The 19,436-nt window shown below is 41.4% G+C and overlaps 1 protein-coding gene across 3 annotated transcripts in view; it reads right to left on the bottom strand.

The window, feature by feature from the left end:
• Window positions 1-19,436, bottom strand: part of ARHGAP10 (Rho GTPase activating protein 10) — a 337,104-nt gene that overhangs the window by 18,635 nt on the left and 299,033 nt on the right. For 2 of the 3 annotated variants that reach the window (XM_058284486.1, XM_058284541.2), the window contains one exon: window positions 5,994-6,153. In XM_058284486.1, the coding sequence (XP_058140469.1) occupies window positions 5,994-6,153 (160 nt within the window). Of the gene's footprint in view, window positions 1-1,114; window positions 6,154-19,436 lie in introns of all 3 variants that reach the window. The other variant, XR_011648553.1, reaches the window with a different exon arrangement.

The raw sequence follows: 19,436 nt of genomic DNA on the forward strand, positions 1-19,436 counted from the left end.
AGCCCCCACCGCTGGGTCCAGAAAGGAGCTAGCCTCTGAGCAGAAGAAAGAAGTTATCATGAGCGTACAGCAAGACAACAAGCTCTACCTACTCATTTTGTAAGGAAAGGGTTAAGTTTAATTTTCACATAAAGGGGAAGCCAGAGCTGGCTCTGCAGTCTGAGGGAGGGAAAGGGGATCTAGCACCTTTGGCACCAAGAATTCGAAAAGTGGCGCCAAAGCAAGGGCAGGGCCAAAGGAAGGGTGGGGCCAAAGCGAGGGGGACCAATGGTGAGAAGCGAGGGTGGGGCCAATAGCAAAAGTGGTCCCGAATTTAGAAAATGGCACTGAGCCCACCCAGGCCACCTGAAGGTAGGGAACGGGGGAGCAGCAACTTAGAGTGGAGCCGGGTAATTTAGTTGGACCTCTCAGATAGGCTATAACCCCTAAAGTACCCAATCAATGGAGAACAAGGGGGCGACCTGTGTGTTAGGTTTAGGGTATAAATGTCAATGTTTCTCATTGCTTGGTGAGCTGGCCATTTTATCCAGGTCGTGCACCCGTTTTTGCAGATGGTTAATAAAATTCTTTTTTCCTCCGCAATCTGATGAGGTTTTGTTCTCTTATAGGTGCAGCTTTCTTTCTAACAATTTGGCTCTGCTCTTCCTGGGCTACGAGCTTCCTTAGCCCTCAATCTTTCTGACACGCCTGGGTGAGCTTTCCGCTTTCTAGGTACAGGAGTGGGTACTGGCCCCTAATTCTTTCTGCACAGGACTCAGCCCCAGAGAGGAGCACCTCCTTTTTTATGAAGACATGAGCTCTGCTAGAGGCCTCAGCCAAGGTAACCCAGCCCATTCTGTCATCAGGGCTGACCTATAGGTAAATGGAGAAAAGCTGCTTCACCAGCTGGCAACATGCCAAAAATATTTTTTCAGGGGCAACTCATTCTTTTAGGTTAAGTATCACCCTTTCCCGATCTCTTTTAAAATTTATTAAATTTTTCTCCCTTTACTCTTTCATTTTAGTCAGGATGGTTAAAATAAAAAAGCAGATATGAAAAAAAAATTAAAAGATAAATTCCCTATTTTCTTTTGAAACAACAGTCAGAAGAATAGAGGTAAAAATATTAGCATACCAGTTTCTTAGGATGAACTGACTGCCATGGCCTAACAGGTGCTGGAAACAGGGAGATCAGAGCACGCTGGAGTTGAGGAAGCACTCTCTGAAGGGGTGGAGGAGAGGGGGAAAGTTAAGAAAAATAGAGAAAGGGAATAGGTGAAAGACAATGTCTCCCTATAACTGCTACTCTATAATTTCGAGGTATTTACCATATTTCACAGAAATTCGTTATAATTGTTTAAAATGATTATTTTCCTGAACTTCAGACAAATCATTCACGACATACTGTAGTATACTAAACCACAAGTCCCACTTAGGGGGTACTTTGTTATTCTCCAGCAAATTTTGACTTCTTGAAAAGCAATCATGCAACCAACAGTCAAGTAATTTGAAAAGCCAAGTCATTATCTTTGGGAAACCTCTATCTGTTTGCCCAATTTTAAGGAAGCAAGTTAGGTCATTGATAAGAATAAAAATGCTGACCAGTGAGTGTGCTCAGCGCATAGGGATGACATGTACAAAACTGTGCTGCAGTGGGAGGCTGCCACACAACAGGGGTCAGGGCGGCACTGGGAGAAATGCTTCAGGATTTAGCAGACATGAAGCCAAGCCCCTCAGTGGTGGAGAGAGGAATCTGCTGCCATCCTGGCCTGCCACAGCACAGAGTAAGCTGCACCTGAGGGTACCAAAATCCCCAACTAGGAAGAGCTTTTCTAAGTTGCTGCCATTTGGAATGTGGTACTCCTTTTCATTTGAAATCTGCAGAGGAAGCAGATAGCAATGCCTGAATTTCTTAAAAGAGATTTTCTTTTGTGGCAGGGAAAATAAAAGGATTACTTGTCAAGGACCTGGCTCCATCAATTACAATAGAAGAAAACCTGTTTAGAGGAACCTACTTTATTGGGGGGAGAGGTGAGGGATGATTTTGGAAAATTTGCCACCTCGACCTATGACGTAATGTCCCCCAAGGAGACTGAGCCAGCAATTCTTCGCAGGCAGCGAATCACCCATCACCTTACTGAGTGAACAGGTAAGTAAGAGCTCCAGATTGACTGACTGCAGTGACTAATACCCACAAGTCATAAACGTCAGCAGAAACCCAAGAAATCCAGTTCTGCTGTATTGTTTTCTACCTAAGGCCACAGCTGTATTTATACACTGTCTATATCAGATTCCCAGCTGCAAATTTTCCCCTATAAATAGGCTTTCTGGCGGGTAGGGTCATGGCAGATCTGTACCTGAGAGTGAGTTGGGTCTGATGTGATTCCCGTACATTTGAATCTCACTCCTCAAGACCTGAGATAAGGCAAGTATAGGTGACGGAACTGAGTCAACCACCCTGAAATAAAACAAGGCAGCTCAGGCAATTCCCACTTTATAAAGCCCTGGGGAGTGTTTTAATGATTTCGCCACAACTTTGGCTAAAAGGGATCTTTATCGGCATCTACTCAGAACCTAATATATTCAACACTATACAGCCAGTATGTAGAGATGACAGGGAAAGAAAGAAGAGAAGAAAAGAAAGAAAGGCAAGAGGAGAAAGGAAGGGAGGAAGGGAGGAAGGAAGGAAGGAAAGAAGGAAGGAAGGAAGAAAGGAAGGAAGGAAGGGAAGGAGGGAGGGTTGAGGGAGGGAGGAGGAGGGGGCAGATAAGGAGGGAGAATGGGAGGGAGGGGGAAAAGCACATACATGAACAATGAAAACTGAGTTTAATAAATGATAAGAGAACAAAGAAAAATTGTGTAAACAAAAACTGGTGAGATTAATTCTGTGTAATTCTAAGAGGAAGAGTTTTTGATCTTTTAAGGAAGACAGAAGATTAGAAATTAGAAAACAAACACAGTAGCCTAACAGACATTTACTAACATACTGAAAGGAATGGGACTCCAAAAGGAAAGTACTTTTAAAATAATTAAAATGGAAAATAAAACGTTTACTAATAACTATTTCAATATCACAAAAAAATTCAGAGTGTAAGATCCATTTCCTATCATCAAGAATTTTATAATCTAGTTTGGGGATGGAGGAAAGATTGGACAGAAAGAGATATAAATATGTAGATACACATACACACATATATATCAAATAATACCAAACGGCAAATATTAACTAATACTAAAAGACAATATTTTCTTAATATCAAGTAATACATATCAACAGAAAAAAGGCTCCCTGTAGACTAGAGTACAAGGGAAGCCTTCCTGGAGATGAAGATTAAATTAGAGGGAAACGGATATGGCTCAAGTGATTGGACTCCCGCCTACCACATGGGAGGCCCATGGTTTGGTTCCAGGTGCCTCCTAAAGAACACAGCAAGCTGGCCCGATGAGCAGGTGCAGCAAAGCTGACACAACAAGGTGATGCAACAAGAGACAGAAGAAGAAAGACATAATGAGAGACACAACAAAGCAGGGAGCAGAGGTTCCTGGTGCCTCCTAAAGAGGATGAGTAGGATAGCAAGCTGGCATGATGGGCAGGCACGGTGAGCTGACATAACAAGAGACACGAGGTAAAACACAACAAGAGACATAACAAAGTAGGGAATGGAGGGGCATAAGCAATTAGGTGCCTCCCTCCTACATCAGAAATCCCAGGTTTGGTTCCTGATGCCTCCTAAAGAAACCAAGAAGATGAATAGACACAGCAAATGCAAACAGCAAGGGGGTGAGGAAAGATAAATAAATAAAATAAATCTTAAGGGAAAAAAAGATTAAATTAGACACTGAAGAAGAGGTCAGGATTATCTTAAACAAAAAAGGAAGAAAGCTGTTTTAGGTAGAGGGAAGTATGTGGGAGGTACACTAGGGCTTTTTGAAAGACAGCAAACAAGACTCCAGAAGAGCTTAAAAAAAAAGGCAGGGAGAAAAACCAGTATCCTAATTACACTCAGAGAAGTTGTTTCTAATCAAGTGTATCTAGAACCATAGGTGGGAACTTACCAGAAATGCATGTTCGCAGGCCCAACCCAACCACTGAATCAGAAGCTCCAGAGGAGGGGGTGGCCGGATGCAATCTCCCTGAATGACACTTACGCGTGCCTAGGTCTGAGACACACTCGTCTGTACAAAAAGCACATTTCCCAACTTGATAAATCTGGTCTGAAATATAATTACAAATAAATTCTTTAAATTATACCTAAGAAACATTCTATGTACTTAAGAGAATTATAAATGTATTTTATCCAATGTAAGGGGGGAAAAAAATCAAACTCTTCGAGTAGGAGAATGTCTACAAGTGTAACAAAAATCTCCTTTCCAAACTTGCTTCAACTACTTTCATTTTCCTTCCTTGTTGGCCTCTCAAGTTGGAGTGCTTTCTGTGACATTTTAAAATTTGTATGAATAGGAAGCTGGGGAATTCACTCCTCCTTTGATATATGACCAAAAATATCAAGCTCTTCATGTTTCAGGCATGGACGTGTTGTGAATTGAGCACTGGAGGTATCATGACTCATAATGTCACTTTTCTGCAGAACCACTGTGGAAGGAGGAAGACTGACGAAACTGTTCTCTACTCACTGTGATATATGTTTACTAAAAGAAATAATTAGGGATCTGGCTCTCACTGTTTAAACACAAACATGCACATGCCAAATTCCATCTTAGGAGTGCCAGGATTACAAAGATTCTGGGTGCCTAATTCTTGCCCTACAGTGCTCAAGTGAAAGAGAATTTTTGTACTGGACAAAAAATGGTAAAAATAGCCAGCATATTTGAGTCATATGTCATTTAAATCCACAATACACAATCTTCAGCATATAAAAAATATACACTATAACCTTGAAGGGGAAAAAAATATATCATCTGGAAAAGATATTTCTATACTTTGACTTCCACTTTGACTTTCAGTTGGATTTTCAAACACTTTGGGTCACCCCAAAATTCTGGCATATCGAATTTCTTCCAGCCTCCCTTAATACTTAATAAATTCATAATGATTCCATGTAAATCCAGCAACTATAAAAAGAAAAGTAATATGAAGAACACTTTCCAATGCCATTTAAAGTCCCACAAATGCCCAGCTAGGGTCAGATGACTACATTATCTATGATTTATTTTAAGCATCTTTGTCATAAAAAACAAAACAAAACACTTCAAAATACACCAAATACTCTCAGGATACCAAAATACTCTCAGGCTGAATTATAAATGTATCTTTGGATGTAAATGGACTGGCTAATCAAGTAAAGCCATGTAATTATTAGTGGAGTTGTTTTTTCTTCTCTGAGCATCTGTGTGAAATCTGACACCCTTCCGGTGCCCCACACCGATCTGCATATCTGCATATCCTCAGTCAACACCAAAAGACAAACTGCAAAGGGTCAGCTCAGGTCCTGTTATTTTGTTTTAGTATTATTTGTGCTAATACACCCAAGCTGATGTACTTGTACAGGCCTGGAACTGCATCACACTGACAAGATAAAATCAGATATTTCATCCATCATATCTCAATTCTGCAGGGCGCCATGGAGTAAAATACAGTAGATTGCTAGCATAAAGCTCTCAAAACTTCCCAGCACGAAGTATCATTCCATAGACAGTGTCAAGAGTCTATCCATCACAGTGCAAGCATTCTTCTATGGCTGAAGATTTGCATTAACTAGTGAGTGAGAAAACATCCTGAGTAAGACAGAAACAAATTACCTTTGCACAACCCAAAATTGCTACAAATTTAACTGAGATCAGATTTGAAGCAGCACCCATCATCCCCTTCCATTCTGGGGACACATCACTGCTAAAAGGGCCTTGCTTTATGCATCCTTCTGCCTTCAGAAGCCCCAGTGATTAGAGAACAAGAGCTCAATTCAACGGCTTCAGTACCCACCAGCCACATAAACTTCAAAATAAAGTTTTCCTTCCCTCCTTCCCTCAGTACTGAACAGAGCACAGTCACTTACGCAGTGGAGCCCCAGTCCCCAAAGCTGCACCCGTCTGCAAGAAGGTGGTTTCTGTCTAGTCCAGGAGGCCCGTGTCCAGCTGCAGTCGTGGGGGAAGGGGAGGAAAGCGAGTCTAGGCTGCTGGTCGGGGTGTCCTCCCTCGGGGGGTCAGGGCCGTCACCTACGGGGGAAAGGGCAGCAACTTTCAAACAAATGCTCAGAGAAGGAAAAGAGATGCCATTGAAAACGGCATGGCATTACTTGGTTAGTCAATCAAACAAAGGTGCAAAATTACATTTATATTTCAGGTTGAGAATAGTTTGGTGTCCTGTGTTTAAAGTTTATCTTATTTATATAAGTATGAACAATAACATCAACAAAACAAAGATGCCTAAAATAAATCACACATACTATACAGTGAGGAGTGTTTTCCCCACGAGAAAATACAATAATCAAAATCAGATCCAGTGGAAGATGAGTGCCTTGATGGCAGCCACAATCACTTCTTCATCCATAAGGAACACATTGATAAGCCAATGGCAACCTCAAGAACAGTTAAGAGCAGTGCACCAGCCCTGCAGGGGCCGTCCTCTTAGATTGCACTCACCTCATGGTTTTTAAAACCTTTCCCAGTTACCACCTATTGCATAACAAATTAAACTTTAAAGGAACCTTGTCTTTTAAGCTGCTATCTTGGATTTAGTAGCCCAACTGATAAATATCCCTGGACCCAGAGAAACTTCTATTTCCCTATGAACATCAAGGAGGATGTTATATAAGAATCAGGTCCCTGCAGTAAGTGAATGCAGGAAATGAAGTTAAACTGAAACAAAAAAGCAATTTTTAAAAGGATTGCATGATCTATGCATTCACAGAGGACCACTTTATGAGATACATTTAGCATTTATATACATTATGGGTTTCAGAGGAAAATGCAACAGACAGAAAAGAGAGCTCACAAGAGCAGCTGTTTTCCCTCCACTGGTATTCTCATTCCCTAGTACTTCCAGCTACTATAAAACACACCTGCACAGCATCTACCAGAACTTAGACCCCACCCCCCCCACCCCCAGCCAAATCTGCAGTCACCATTGAGTATCCAGCCTGTGCCCTGCAGAGGCAGGTACGTTCCAGGAGGATAGCAATGTTATGGACAAAGGAACTATGATGGAAGCAAACAACTCACAAAGTGGAGGGTCGCGACCCCAGCACCAAAAGCTTCTACAGATCATCTTTCATCCGTCCTAGGTCCTAAAAACAGAGAGGTCACACCAGGAAGAGCAGGAACTCGTTCTCAGAAAACCATCTTAGAAGGACTTTGATTCTACTAATAATGATCTCGAGGAAAATTCCAGGCTCTGATCAAGCTAGATCCCAAGATGCTAATCTTGAAAATTGACTGTACTAAATATTCTTATTTAACTCTGACCTAGCTCATAAGTAAGACTAAGAGAGAGAATCCTTAGAAATGGAGATCAAGAAAAGCTGAATTTAGGGAAGTAGGAGTGAGGGATGGTGGTGATAACTGGAAGAAGGAATTCCTTATTGGCGCAGTTAGGGAGAGATATTTAGGGGATCCCATGCAGAAGACTGTCGAATGGAAGAATTCTTTGAGCTTCTTCTTCCCTAAGTAAGCTGGAGGGTAGGGTAGGGGGTATGGGAGGGCAGGAGATAAACCCTATCTCTGTGGGCAGCTCTTTCGCCCTGGTTTAGTCTCCCTGTAAAGTCTTGAGCTATCTCAGTTCACAAATGTACAGTCTAGAATAATATATGATCCTACTTTCAGTGAAGTCACTTTTTCCACAGTTCTTCACCACAAAAGCATTTAGCTAATTGGAGTAACTGAGCCGCAACCAGAGGGGCCAATTTTCAGGCAAATGAACCGAAACCCACTAATAGACCAATGCTTCGATTGCCTTTTTATTTCTTTTCTTTCTGGAATACAGTCCAGTTTGGAATAATCCTCTAGGCCTGGAGAGCTCAACTCCATCCATTTCTTCTTTGCAAAAAAGCTGAAGGGCAACGAGAGGTAGGAGCTCCAGCTTTCCCAAGTCTTTTCCTGTCCTCAGTCATCATGAGCAACTAGTACCTTCAAAATCGAATGTAACCTCAGCGCAGACCCTAGGTAAGCCCTGCACTGTTGCTGCCAATCAGGGCTTGGCTAGAAGTAGCAAACCCTGCTCAGTTCTAAAGCAGAACAGGATGAAAACCTCAGAACTAAGTTAGATGCAAGCAGCTCCCTCTTGAGGGACTCCAGCCCCAATTCTCCCCGGATGCTCTGCATGTCTGCAGGGCAGGCCATACACAGCACAAGCAGCACAGGGGAGTCTGGGACTGGCTTATGCCTGCCTCATTCCTATAAGCAGAAACCTGTCAATGAGAAGCAACTGGGGGAACCAGAGACCAAGCATCTAATGTGAGTTTTAAAAGATACGTGACTTCCCTACACATGGCTCATCTGTCCCTCCTATCTAAACCTATACTTGGTGCTGGACTTCGTAGGTATATGTCCAAGAGACTGGAATCTTTGGGCTGTCCATGTGCCAGCTGGGCCCTGAGCCTCAGCCGAGTTGCAACACCTATTCTCCAGTTCACTGGACTTACCAGATAACTAACAAGGAGGTTTTGATTGACATCCACCATACCAAGGAAACGAGAGCGCCTACAACAGCAAGCAAGAGTCCCATCCATCAGCCATATGGGATTGAAGCCTCCTCTCAGTTAGAGGTGGAGTGGACATCAACATCCCAGAATCCTCAGGAATGGGGAATGAATGATGGACCAGAGTAGACTTAGTGGTAATCTACTACAGACTTAATGCGATTCTAGCAATGGAAGAAATTACAACATTGATGTGGAGGCAGTGATCACTGGAGGCTCTGGGGGCAGGAAGAGGGAAAACAGGTATAATATGGGGGCTCTTTCAGGACCTGGGAATCGTCCTGAATGACATTGCAATGACAGATTTAGGCCATTTTATATCTTCCCATAACATTCAAAATTGTGTGAGAGAGAGTGTAAACTACAATGTAAAAACTACGGTCCACGCTCAGTGGCAATGCCCTAGGATGAGTTCATCAATCGCAGTGAATGTGCTACACTAATGAAGGATGTTGTTTATGAGAGGGTGTGGGTGTGGGGAGCGCGGCATATGGGAATCCTTATATTATTTGTTGAACATTTATTAAGATAAGTATCTTTTGAAAAATAAAAAATACATTAAAAATTTAAATTAAATTTAAAAAAAGATACCTGAAACATTTTTACAACCAGATACACTAACTTATTTACCTTTCCTCTAATCCTTTTCCCAAACAGACTGACATAGCACAAATGGTCATTCAACATATTAAATCATATTCTATTAAGAGAATTTCTCTCTTATTTTCTGCCAAACTAGCAATCTGAACCCTCAAGTGAAAATAATATTGGTAGGACAGAATACATTTACACAGACTGATCAGATGAAGAGATGCCTCACCCTACTCTCCAAGTGCACACAAGTCCTTCCTCCTTCACTATTCAGGAATGAGTTCATCTAACTAAGAGAATCACCAAATTTAAGGGATCACTGACATCAGGAACATAAATATTGAACACTTAAAACCATTTCTGCAACTTTGGTTCATCAAAAATCAAAGCACTAAAAAAAAATCAAAGCACTACTTTCTAACTAGTGTGAAAATAACAAGACTTTTTAAAAAATTCTATGTTCAGTGGTTTCTGTAATAAAATCTTTAAATCACATGAAACTAATTTGTAATTGAGGATTTTTTTTTTGTTAAGGAATACCTTAACTTTTTTTTTTTATTTCTCTCCCCTTCCTACCCCCCCCCCGCCCCGAGCTGTCTGTTCTCTGTGTCCATTTGCTGTGCATTCCTCCCTGTCCGCTTTCATTGCTGTCAGCGGCACGGGAATCTGTGTTTCTTTTTGTTGCGTCACCTTGTTGTGTCAGCTCTCCGTGTGCAGCACCATTCCTGGGCAGGCTGCACTCTCTTTTGCGCTGGGCGGCTCTCCTTCCGGGACGCACTCCTTGCGCATGGGCTCCCCTACACGGGGGACACCCCTGCATGGCAGGGCACTCCTTGCGCGCATCAGCACTGCGCATGGGCCAGCTCCACACGGGTCAAGGAGGCCCGGGCTTTGAACCTGAACCGCGGACCTCCCATGTGGTAGATGGTTGCCCTAACCACTGGGCCAAGTCCGCTTCCCTGTGATTGGGGATTAAAGTCAGGTACTCGCATCGTTTTTCACCTTCCATTTCCTCTGAGCGGCCGCACACCTCTTTCCTTAGATACTACACTTTTAATAGGCGTCTACAAATAGATAAACCACCTGTGAGTAAAAAGGTTATTCCAGTGAGTAAGTAAAACAGTGCTAAAGGATTTTTATAATGAACTGAATCCAAATAAGTAACTCACTAGTAATAGAACTATTGCCACCTAAAAGAGAAAATGGCATCCTCATAAAATCACCTTCCCCACAGAGCACTGGCCAACCACCTTTCCTGCCTCTTCTCTCCAGTCTGGAGACTACCAGCAGCAATCTGTTTTTTTGCATTTCCCTGTCATCGAATGGTTTCATGACCAGGGTTTAGTTCCCCATTTCCATTATAAACTTTCTGAGGGTAGAGACCATGTCTCAGTCTTGGTGCCACAGAGCTTTGAGACCACAGAGAAATCCAAACCTGCCAGTGGTGGGTGTGAAGTACATGTGGAAGTCAACAGGAGCAGGAAGAAATTACTGCAAGATTCTCAAAGAAAGAACCCCTTGCAGAGAAAATATCAAGGATGAAAGCAGAGAAACAGGAGACAATGTAGTAGTTTTCAGAACCAAGAACAGCTGGATTTCGCTAGAGGATAAAGGTAGGGAGAAAGCAGGATGAAGAATGGTGAAGAACTGAAGTACATGAATTTACTCTACAGACTCTGAGGCATTATCTCAGGGATTGAACAGGAACATGATATGACCCAGGGAAGGTATACAAGAGACATACAGCTATTAGAGCCCTTAGAAATTATAGAAGCGACAGGTAAGAAAGGAACCTAAGATGACACTTAAGGTCCTGGCATAGACACCTGGGTGAACCGGTGAATCGTTATCTGAAATAGGGAATTAAAAAAACAAGGAACAAATTGGGTGTAGTAGATAAGACTTTAGACTTGTTGAGTTTGAGGTGTCAAAAGAAAATCCAGATGGAAATATCCAGAGGACTGTTGTTTATACAACCTTAGAGCTCAGGAGAAAATTCTGGGGTAGTTTTAATGACTTGAGTGTCATGTAGGTAGAACTGGAGTCATGGCACTGGATGGAGAGAATAAAGTAGAAGATGTGGAAATGTAAGTGAACTTTGAGGGACTTCAGGCTTAAGAAGCAAGCTTCTCTTAAAGCAATATTATATTACAGTTTGTTGCTCTTATTTTAAATAGAAGTGTTATTTTCCAAGTAGTTAGGATTCCTTCACAGGCGTAGACTACCACAAAATTTAGACAAAAGAGCATTCAAGAGGACAGCAATTGGATTTCAGGACTCTGATTTCTTTATGAGCCTGAGCACATGAACAGATGTTTTATTTTCATGGTAGAAAACACAATCTTCAGAGAAAGGTCGAAAACTAGAGTAAGAGGAAGAATGAAAACTTGACAATTCTACCATATCTAAGTGTCAAGGATGTTTATCAAATAAATGTTACTATATTAATAAGTTATCATGCTAGTTAATTGAATTTTCCTGTTCTGATAATGACAAACTATTCTCTCCATTCACATTCAACTTCCTGGTCATTTCAATTAAAATAATTAGAACTGCTTTTGCATTCTAGAAGAGAACAAGGCTTTGAGTTTTCCATCTCATTTCATTCACCTCTTCTTTTCACACATTTTTCCTAACTGTCAGGCATAGCTCCTTCTAAACCCTTCCGTGCTTTTCTCCCACTTAGCCTAATATGTTTGGGTATACCATATTAGGCTAAGTGGATTTCTATGAAACCACAGAAGTTTTGTTATTCCTCAGGGATGGACTGTCTTAACACCAGCAAGTTTATTCCATGGCTCCAATTCTTAAACAGCCTGGCACATGTATTAACAGAAGGAATGAAGAAAAGGAAAAGAAGAGATGACAGAAAAAGACAAGACCTAGTGTATAAGTTGAATTTAATTCAAGCCAACCTCACAGTTATGCATTTGATTAACTGCAAGGCAGCTGCAGATGACTACTGCTGGTTCCACTGGCACAGAAACACTCTTCCTGTCAGGCCAGAATAATCTTAGATGCTTCTAGTTATCAAATAGTTAAGAGAACCAAAGAAAGATTTAAAGAGAACAAAGTAACTACACTTAGAACAACACAGTAACAATTTTACTATTTAAGGCCAGTCAGGAAATTTGGCAATGAAATTTTAGTGGAAAAGGCAAGATGGCAATGAAATTTTAGCGGACACACACTATATACGCAGAACAACAACAAAAAAGATAAAACTACATTTAAAAATTAATTAAAATTATATACAACTACACTCAAAACCTGTGAACTACTTCTGTGGAACAGAAAGGAAACACTCAGAGGTCATGGGGCGAATGGAAGCCTAAGGCCCATTGGTTCTGGAACCATTCTAAGCCAGCAGAACCAACCACACTCAAATCCCCCACATCTTCATCACACCAGGGTCTGGGGCAGGAGCTGCAGAACCAACCTCTGGTTGAACTAGGGGTTGGGAGGGGTTTCCCATACTAAACGGAGGCAAAAAATCTATGACTTGCCCAGGGAGCTAGATTTGACTTTCCCATTCCTCCCACCCTTGGGGTGAGAGTTCCATGCTAGACAGAAAAAGACTGACCTGGTCCTGAGCCAGGCACCTCAATGAACCTAGTGAAGGCAACACCTGGAAGGAAATGGAAAAAAGAAAGAAGGGGGAAAGGAGGACCTGACCCATCATAACCATGCACACACACACACACAAATCTCCCTTCACAGTGGACTTGCAAACTAAAATCCCAAGACCACAAAGAACATTTAATTTACTCAACAAACTCAACAAATAAGAAAATTTAGAAATTTGTTGATTTGTAATGTAGAGAAAAGAAGTGTAACTGCCAACATCTGGAACCAGAGGAAGACACTCTATGCCCCTCAATGATGTTCTTGCTTGTTCTGTGATGTCTCCACTCAGCTCCTGGAGGGTGGGGAAGGGTAGGGTAGGGTGGGGCTGGGGCGCTGCTGGTTTCCTTGTTGTGAGCGCTGTGCCCTTGGAAGGGGTTCTGCCCACCTGCCATGGGAACCACCGCCTGTCCTCACCAGGGATGGGGATTTGGGGAGGAGGTGACTATTTTCTTTGTTTGTTCTGGGGACTCTTCAGACCTTCTCTTTCCCTGCTGCTGACTTTGCCAGCAGCTCAAACCCCACCACGATGGTGAGGAGGAGGGAGATGGAGTGTGACAGCCTTCAGGGCTGGGCTCTCTAGGACGTGATTCTTTTTCAGTCTCAGGCCAGAGGTCCCGGTACTGTGGGAAGGTGCCATCTCCATTTTCCTTCTCCAGAATCCCTTTTAGGTGCCAAAGGGAAAGGCCCTTTGGGACAGTTTTGTGAAGTGCATTTCCATGTCACAGACCAGGGCCCAGCACCGAAGGAACGACTGCCGTTGGGGTCACCTGTGAGTCAGGGGCCCCTCGGCCAGGGTCTCCCCTTCCCAGCAGAGGCTGAGCTGGAGCCAGGGCAGGGTGAGGGGCTGCCCCGCCCACAGCACTTCCTCTGCCACAAGATGGGGACGCGGCTTGCCCCAGACCCCTCAGCAAGTAAGGGACGGAGGCAGGGCTGGGGCTCTTCCCCTCTCAGTCGGGAGACTGACGTGGTCATTCTCTTCTTTTCACACGCCCCCATTTCTTGGGGCTGTCCAGTGCCCTAGGTATTTCTGGCCTGGACGCTCTGAGCGGCGCAGCCCTGCTTGGTTCTTGCTGCCACAGCCACTATCTCACTCTCTGGGGCTGGGTGTGGAGGAGGAGGTTGCCACGAGACGCCCACCCGGGGATGTGGCCCAGAGGAGTGGGGTGTCTGGGACCAACGGGAGGGCGAGTTCAGACCCTGAACTTTTTAAATCATGAAGGGGACTGGGAATCTAAAAGCAAATTCAGCCCTGCCATACAAGGGAAATTCTTTTCTGTCCACAGAGTAATAGAAGGTAAATGACTCCAGGCTTAAAAAAAAAAGAGGCTACATTCTTTGATCAGAAAATCTTCCTTACGTCTTGCATTAGGGGAGGAAAGAAGAAGGGTGCAAGGAATGAACCCTGCCAACTTCCCATTAAGGGAAGAAAGCTAATTGTGTTTCTCAGCAGTGGGACGTGCACTGAGATACAGGTTATAATTGCCAAGTGGAAGGAAAGGGTCCTCAAGTCCCACTTACCCCAATTTTCATTTGCATTGCAAGTTAAAGCAGGGTCATGCTGCGTAGGGGGCAAAATGTCCCTGTTTCTTTCAATTCATTTTACTCTCACAAAACAGCACAAACCATAATGTGACCCATAATAAAGCTAAATAGCACAGAGATTAATGACCGTCAGGGGCTAGATGAGGTTAATTCGCTTGGCTAATATAATTTCTTTTATCTAAAATCTTAAAATCATGTCTAGGAAATGGGAATGTGGCTCTAAAGGAAATAATCTCTCCCCACCCCTCCAATCCCTATCCCAAAAACACAAAACACAAAACTACATGTAGACAGGCATCCCCCAAAGAAACTGGATAGATAAGAGAAAAAGCAACTCTCGAACTATAAACTAAAATGTCACATTAAGGCACAAAAGGATGTAATGAAAATGCCATAAAATTATAAAGCAGATTTTATTTTCAGCACAGCATTGTCCAAAGATTTTAAAAACTAAACATAAGTCTGCCCCCTACCTTCCACCCCTTCAAGTTAACTAATAAACAGCTAAAACATGCCAAAGGTGAAGGCTAGGAAAAACTGATGAGGGAATCAGCTGTGTTATAATCACATGACATAAAATACAGACCCCATTATAAAGTGATAGCCACTAACAGACATTAGGTTACAACTTGGGGTCATTAGCAATCCAATTACAAAGCAAGTAAGACCAGTTTGTTTGCAATGTCAACAGAAGTCAAAGCAAATTGCTTTACTCTGTAAAGCATAGGGCATTTTTACATCATAATCACAGTCCCGGGGCATTTGTTTAGAGACTGAGATATCTGCCTACATAGACAAAAAAATATATAACAACCATGTGCTAGTACCCTTAGGAAGCAAAAAGTAATCAGATACTGAAGCAAACTGTCTTCCATAAACTTCTGAGGAAGCCTGCCACTTTGACAGCTCAGAAAATTTAGAGCAGTGTGTACAGTACACAAACTCAAGTTCAGCTAAGACAGCGAGGATTGGTGGACTGCTAGCAATTTATTTGTCCTCCTCCTCGCCACTATTCTGCTCATCTAAAGTTATTATCAATTACAAGATTAAGATTCTAGCAACCAATTAGCCTAGGCTTTACACTGGACAAAAAATAACATCACTCTAAGTAGGTAGCAGACATAAAAGTAAATTATATTTTCTCTGAGAGCATACCAAATATGAAAAGGATATTTGAAGCCCTCCTACTTGATACATCAGGCCCTTAAATAATACAAGCTACAATTCTTGAGTACTTAGTACATAATAGGTGGTTTACATCCGTTAGCTCATTTGTTCTTGGCCAAACCACGGGGTTTTATCATCTCCAAACTCTAAGTCTTAAAAGAGAATTTGCCGTTATCACAAAAGACAGCAAGAGGAGGGCAGGGATTTAAAGCCAGGTTAATTTAAATCCAAACTCAACTACAAATAATCCTACCACTAAATAAAACTCTTTCCTGACTAAGTATTTCCAGTAATTGTGGTCCCAGAATGCTAGCACAATGTGACTGGATGAGAGCAGCCCAGCGGAAGGTGGAAGTTACACTGACTCTAAGAGGACAACACTAAGTATCAAGAGCTGACAGTTCTCATCAGGGTGCCCCTGAAGTATCCAGTCAGCTCATGCTAGAGAGACTCTACACCCTTTCTTTCTAGGGCTCTGCTTCTCATTTCTTCCACTTCAAAATCTTAAACCCAACATACGAGTACAAAAGGCACAGCTTACATCAATGTTAAGCCGAAACTTCTGTAAATTAAAAAAAAATCCATGTTTGCACCTATATGCGCTTATATGTATGTAAATAAGTATAGGTATACATGTACACGTTCATGTATATAACAAGTAATAACAAAAAAAATGTAGGAAAGGCAGGTAAGTTTAAAGAAGAAAATTATCAGAATCCCAGCCCTTAAGGATAAGAATTACAGGAATAATTGATTAATATTCTTTCAGATTTATTCCCATGCATATACACTTATCTGCATAGTTTTTCTTCTAAAAAGTGAGATTATTTTGAAAATTTTGTTTTATAACTTGCTTTTATCATTCAATAAGATACCATATATATTATGTCTGGGGAAACCTTTTTAAAAAACCACTGGAAGCCTACAAGTCTGTGTATCTTAGTAAGGTACCTGCATCTATCTGAGTATGTTTGGCTAGGCTATAGAACATACAGTACTCTTATGGGTAAACATACACAGTAGAATACATGGAATACTATATAGCAGTGAAAAAGAATGGAGAAGCTATCTCTGTACTGATATAGAAAGCAACACAAAATATATTATTACATAGAAAGTAGAAGGTATATGGCTGGCTTTTGGATATACAAGGGGCTAAATAAGAATCTATATTCATATTTTCTTATATAAAGAAAGAATTCTGGACAGATAAGTAAGAAACTACAGGTGAAACCATGTAAAGCTCAATATTCAACCATTTTTTACCTACACAAACAGTTTCACATGGAACAATCCTAATAATAGTGGTTAACAATCCACTTTGGATCCCAACTCTATAAGGATTTAAGAAATCATAGGTTAAACTACACGAAATGTTCAATTCTTTCCTATTTCTTACCTACAAAATGGCAAAAAGCCTTTGAAATTGCTAACATTAGATCATTTTTAACAGACAAAGAGGCAATTTTATACAGTTTGACCTATTAATCTCAGTGCTTACAGATCTAGTTTGCAGATGTCACAGGGTGCAGGGACTGAATCAATGAGATGGGATGGAGACTTTCCATTTGTGTATCTTTTTATAAAATTTTTTGGTTTTTCAAGCCTGGGAACACATTACCTATTAAATTTTTTTTTTAAAGAAAAGAAAGGAAGAAGAGAGGAGGGATATGGAAAGAAAGGAGAGGAATAAGAAAAGAGAATCAGAAAAGAAAGGCAACAATAAAAGGGAGGGGGGAAGAAAAGTCCTAATATATTCAGGCAGCAGTAAATTAATTCCTAATTGAACTCACTTCTAACAACCTGTTAAAGCACCAGGCACCAAGATATTCTCATCATAACTAAAGACCAGATGTTTGATTACTAAGGTAATAACTGCCTAAATCACAATAAAAATATTTTTATAGTACTTAATAATACATCACTGAAATGAAACCAGTCATTTTCCCTCCATCTACCCATGGAAATGAATACCCCCATTTTCTCCTCGAGGGCCCTTTTTGTTACAGTGCACTGTGTCCCAGGTTTAAAACCATAATCATCTTTGGCTCTTCCTTCTCCTTCATCTCCTGAATCAAAGTCACAACTTCAGTTGCCTTCCAACAAACTTAAGCAACAGCTTTTTTAAATGGAAAAACTAAGAATTATTTTTTAAATCAAGAATAAATGAACATATTGCTTAAAATAAGTACACTATCTCAAACATGACTCACAAAAAAATTGAGAGTGTTTACTGACTGCAGGGAGGAGAAGACTATTTTGCTGGGCCGTTTTTGTTTAGCACTTTAGCAGTATGGGTAAAAAACCCATACTGGAATCCTGTCTTTGTCACTTATCAGCTGGAAGACTTGGGTAAGTCTCTGTGCCTCAGTTTCCTCAACTACAAAATAAGGATAATAATACTATCTGTAGGCTTACTGTAATGGTTTTATAAGTTTAATAAATGCTGATAAGAACAGTATCTGGCATATAATACAGTATATATAATGGTCCACTACTATTACCTCAAAATTTTTGTACCATGTGCTTGCGTTAACTATCAAATTTTTAAGAAAAAAAGGATACCTTAAAAATAACGAAGGGAAGCAGACTTGGCCCAATGGTAGGGCATCCACTTACTACATGGGAGGTCCGCGATTCAAACCCCGGGCCTCCTTGACCCATGTGGAGCTGGCCCATGCACAGTGCTAATGCACGCAAGGAGTGCCCTGCCACGCAGGGGTGTCCCCCACGTAGGGAAGTCCCATGCTCAAGGAGTGCGCCCCATAAGGAAAGCCACCCAGCAGGAAAGAAAGTGCAGCCTGCCCAAGAATGGTGCCGCACACACGGAGAGCTGACACAACAAGATGACGCAACAAAAAGAAACACAGATTCTGGGTACCACTGATAAGGATAGAAGCGGTCACAGAAGAACACACAGTGAATGGAAACAGAAAGCAGACAACACAGGGCGGCGGTGGGGGGGGGGGAGGCATAATAAATAAAAAATAAATCTTTAAAAAAAATAATGAAGATAAACAAAGACAAAGTCAGAAATAAAATCATGATCATAATCACATTTTCAAGCTCAAAAAATCATGCTGCTACTTTTAAGGAGCAGATATTAGCAGATCCAAAATGCCAGCCCAATAATTCACTTTAGTAGGCTTAAAACTTCTTTTAAAGCAAAGGTGACATTGGAACTCCTCCTAAACTCTGCTCAGAAAACCCACAGTAATGAGCATTCAGAGGAATGCTTGCTCTGAAGGTAGAATGAGCATTCAGAGGAAGCCAGGCTGGAAAGGTACTTGCTATACAAAGCTAATAAAAGTTAGCTACAGCCAGCTAATGATAAAGCAAGTCGAATTATTCTCTATGGTTAATCAATCTTGTATCTTTTTTTTCTCCAACAGCTGGCAAAGACTCAATTTTAAAAATGAACTGGCCAAGGGTTTGTTTTATTACATTAATTGCAGACAACACCCTTTTTTCACGGTAGTTTTTATCAGGGCTTATAAGAGTTTTCTGAGTAATAGAGGTCACTTGGAACTGGCCACACCAAGATAACGCCTTTCCTTTCAAGATTTTTGCTCATCTTCCCAGTTACCAAAGAAAACGTTTCAAATCAGTCACTCTTGACAGCCTTAAAAATTCTACTGCATTCAGGATAAACAATACTTTGGTTGGTTTGAAAAGATGTTTCTTAGACAGCCCGGCTACCTCCTACGCTGTAAGAGTTTCAAAGAGGGCTATAAAGAGAGTGACAGCTGCTTGAATTCAGAACTAGAAATTAAAATAAAAGCTATTAGAAGTGAAGAAAAAACCCACACCACAGGGAAACAAGCTTTAAAGAATTTTTCTCTCTTCTATAAATTCTAGTTACCTGCCATGAACTTC

This window comes from Dasypus novemcinctus, chromosome 1 (genome assembly GCF_030445035.2).
Source record: "Dasypus novemcinctus isolate mDasNov1 chromosome 1, mDasNov1.1.hap2, whole genome shotgun sequence".
Lineage (NCBI taxonomy): Eukaryota > Metazoa > Chordata > Mammalia > Cingulata > Dasypodidae > Dasypus > Dasypus novemcinctus.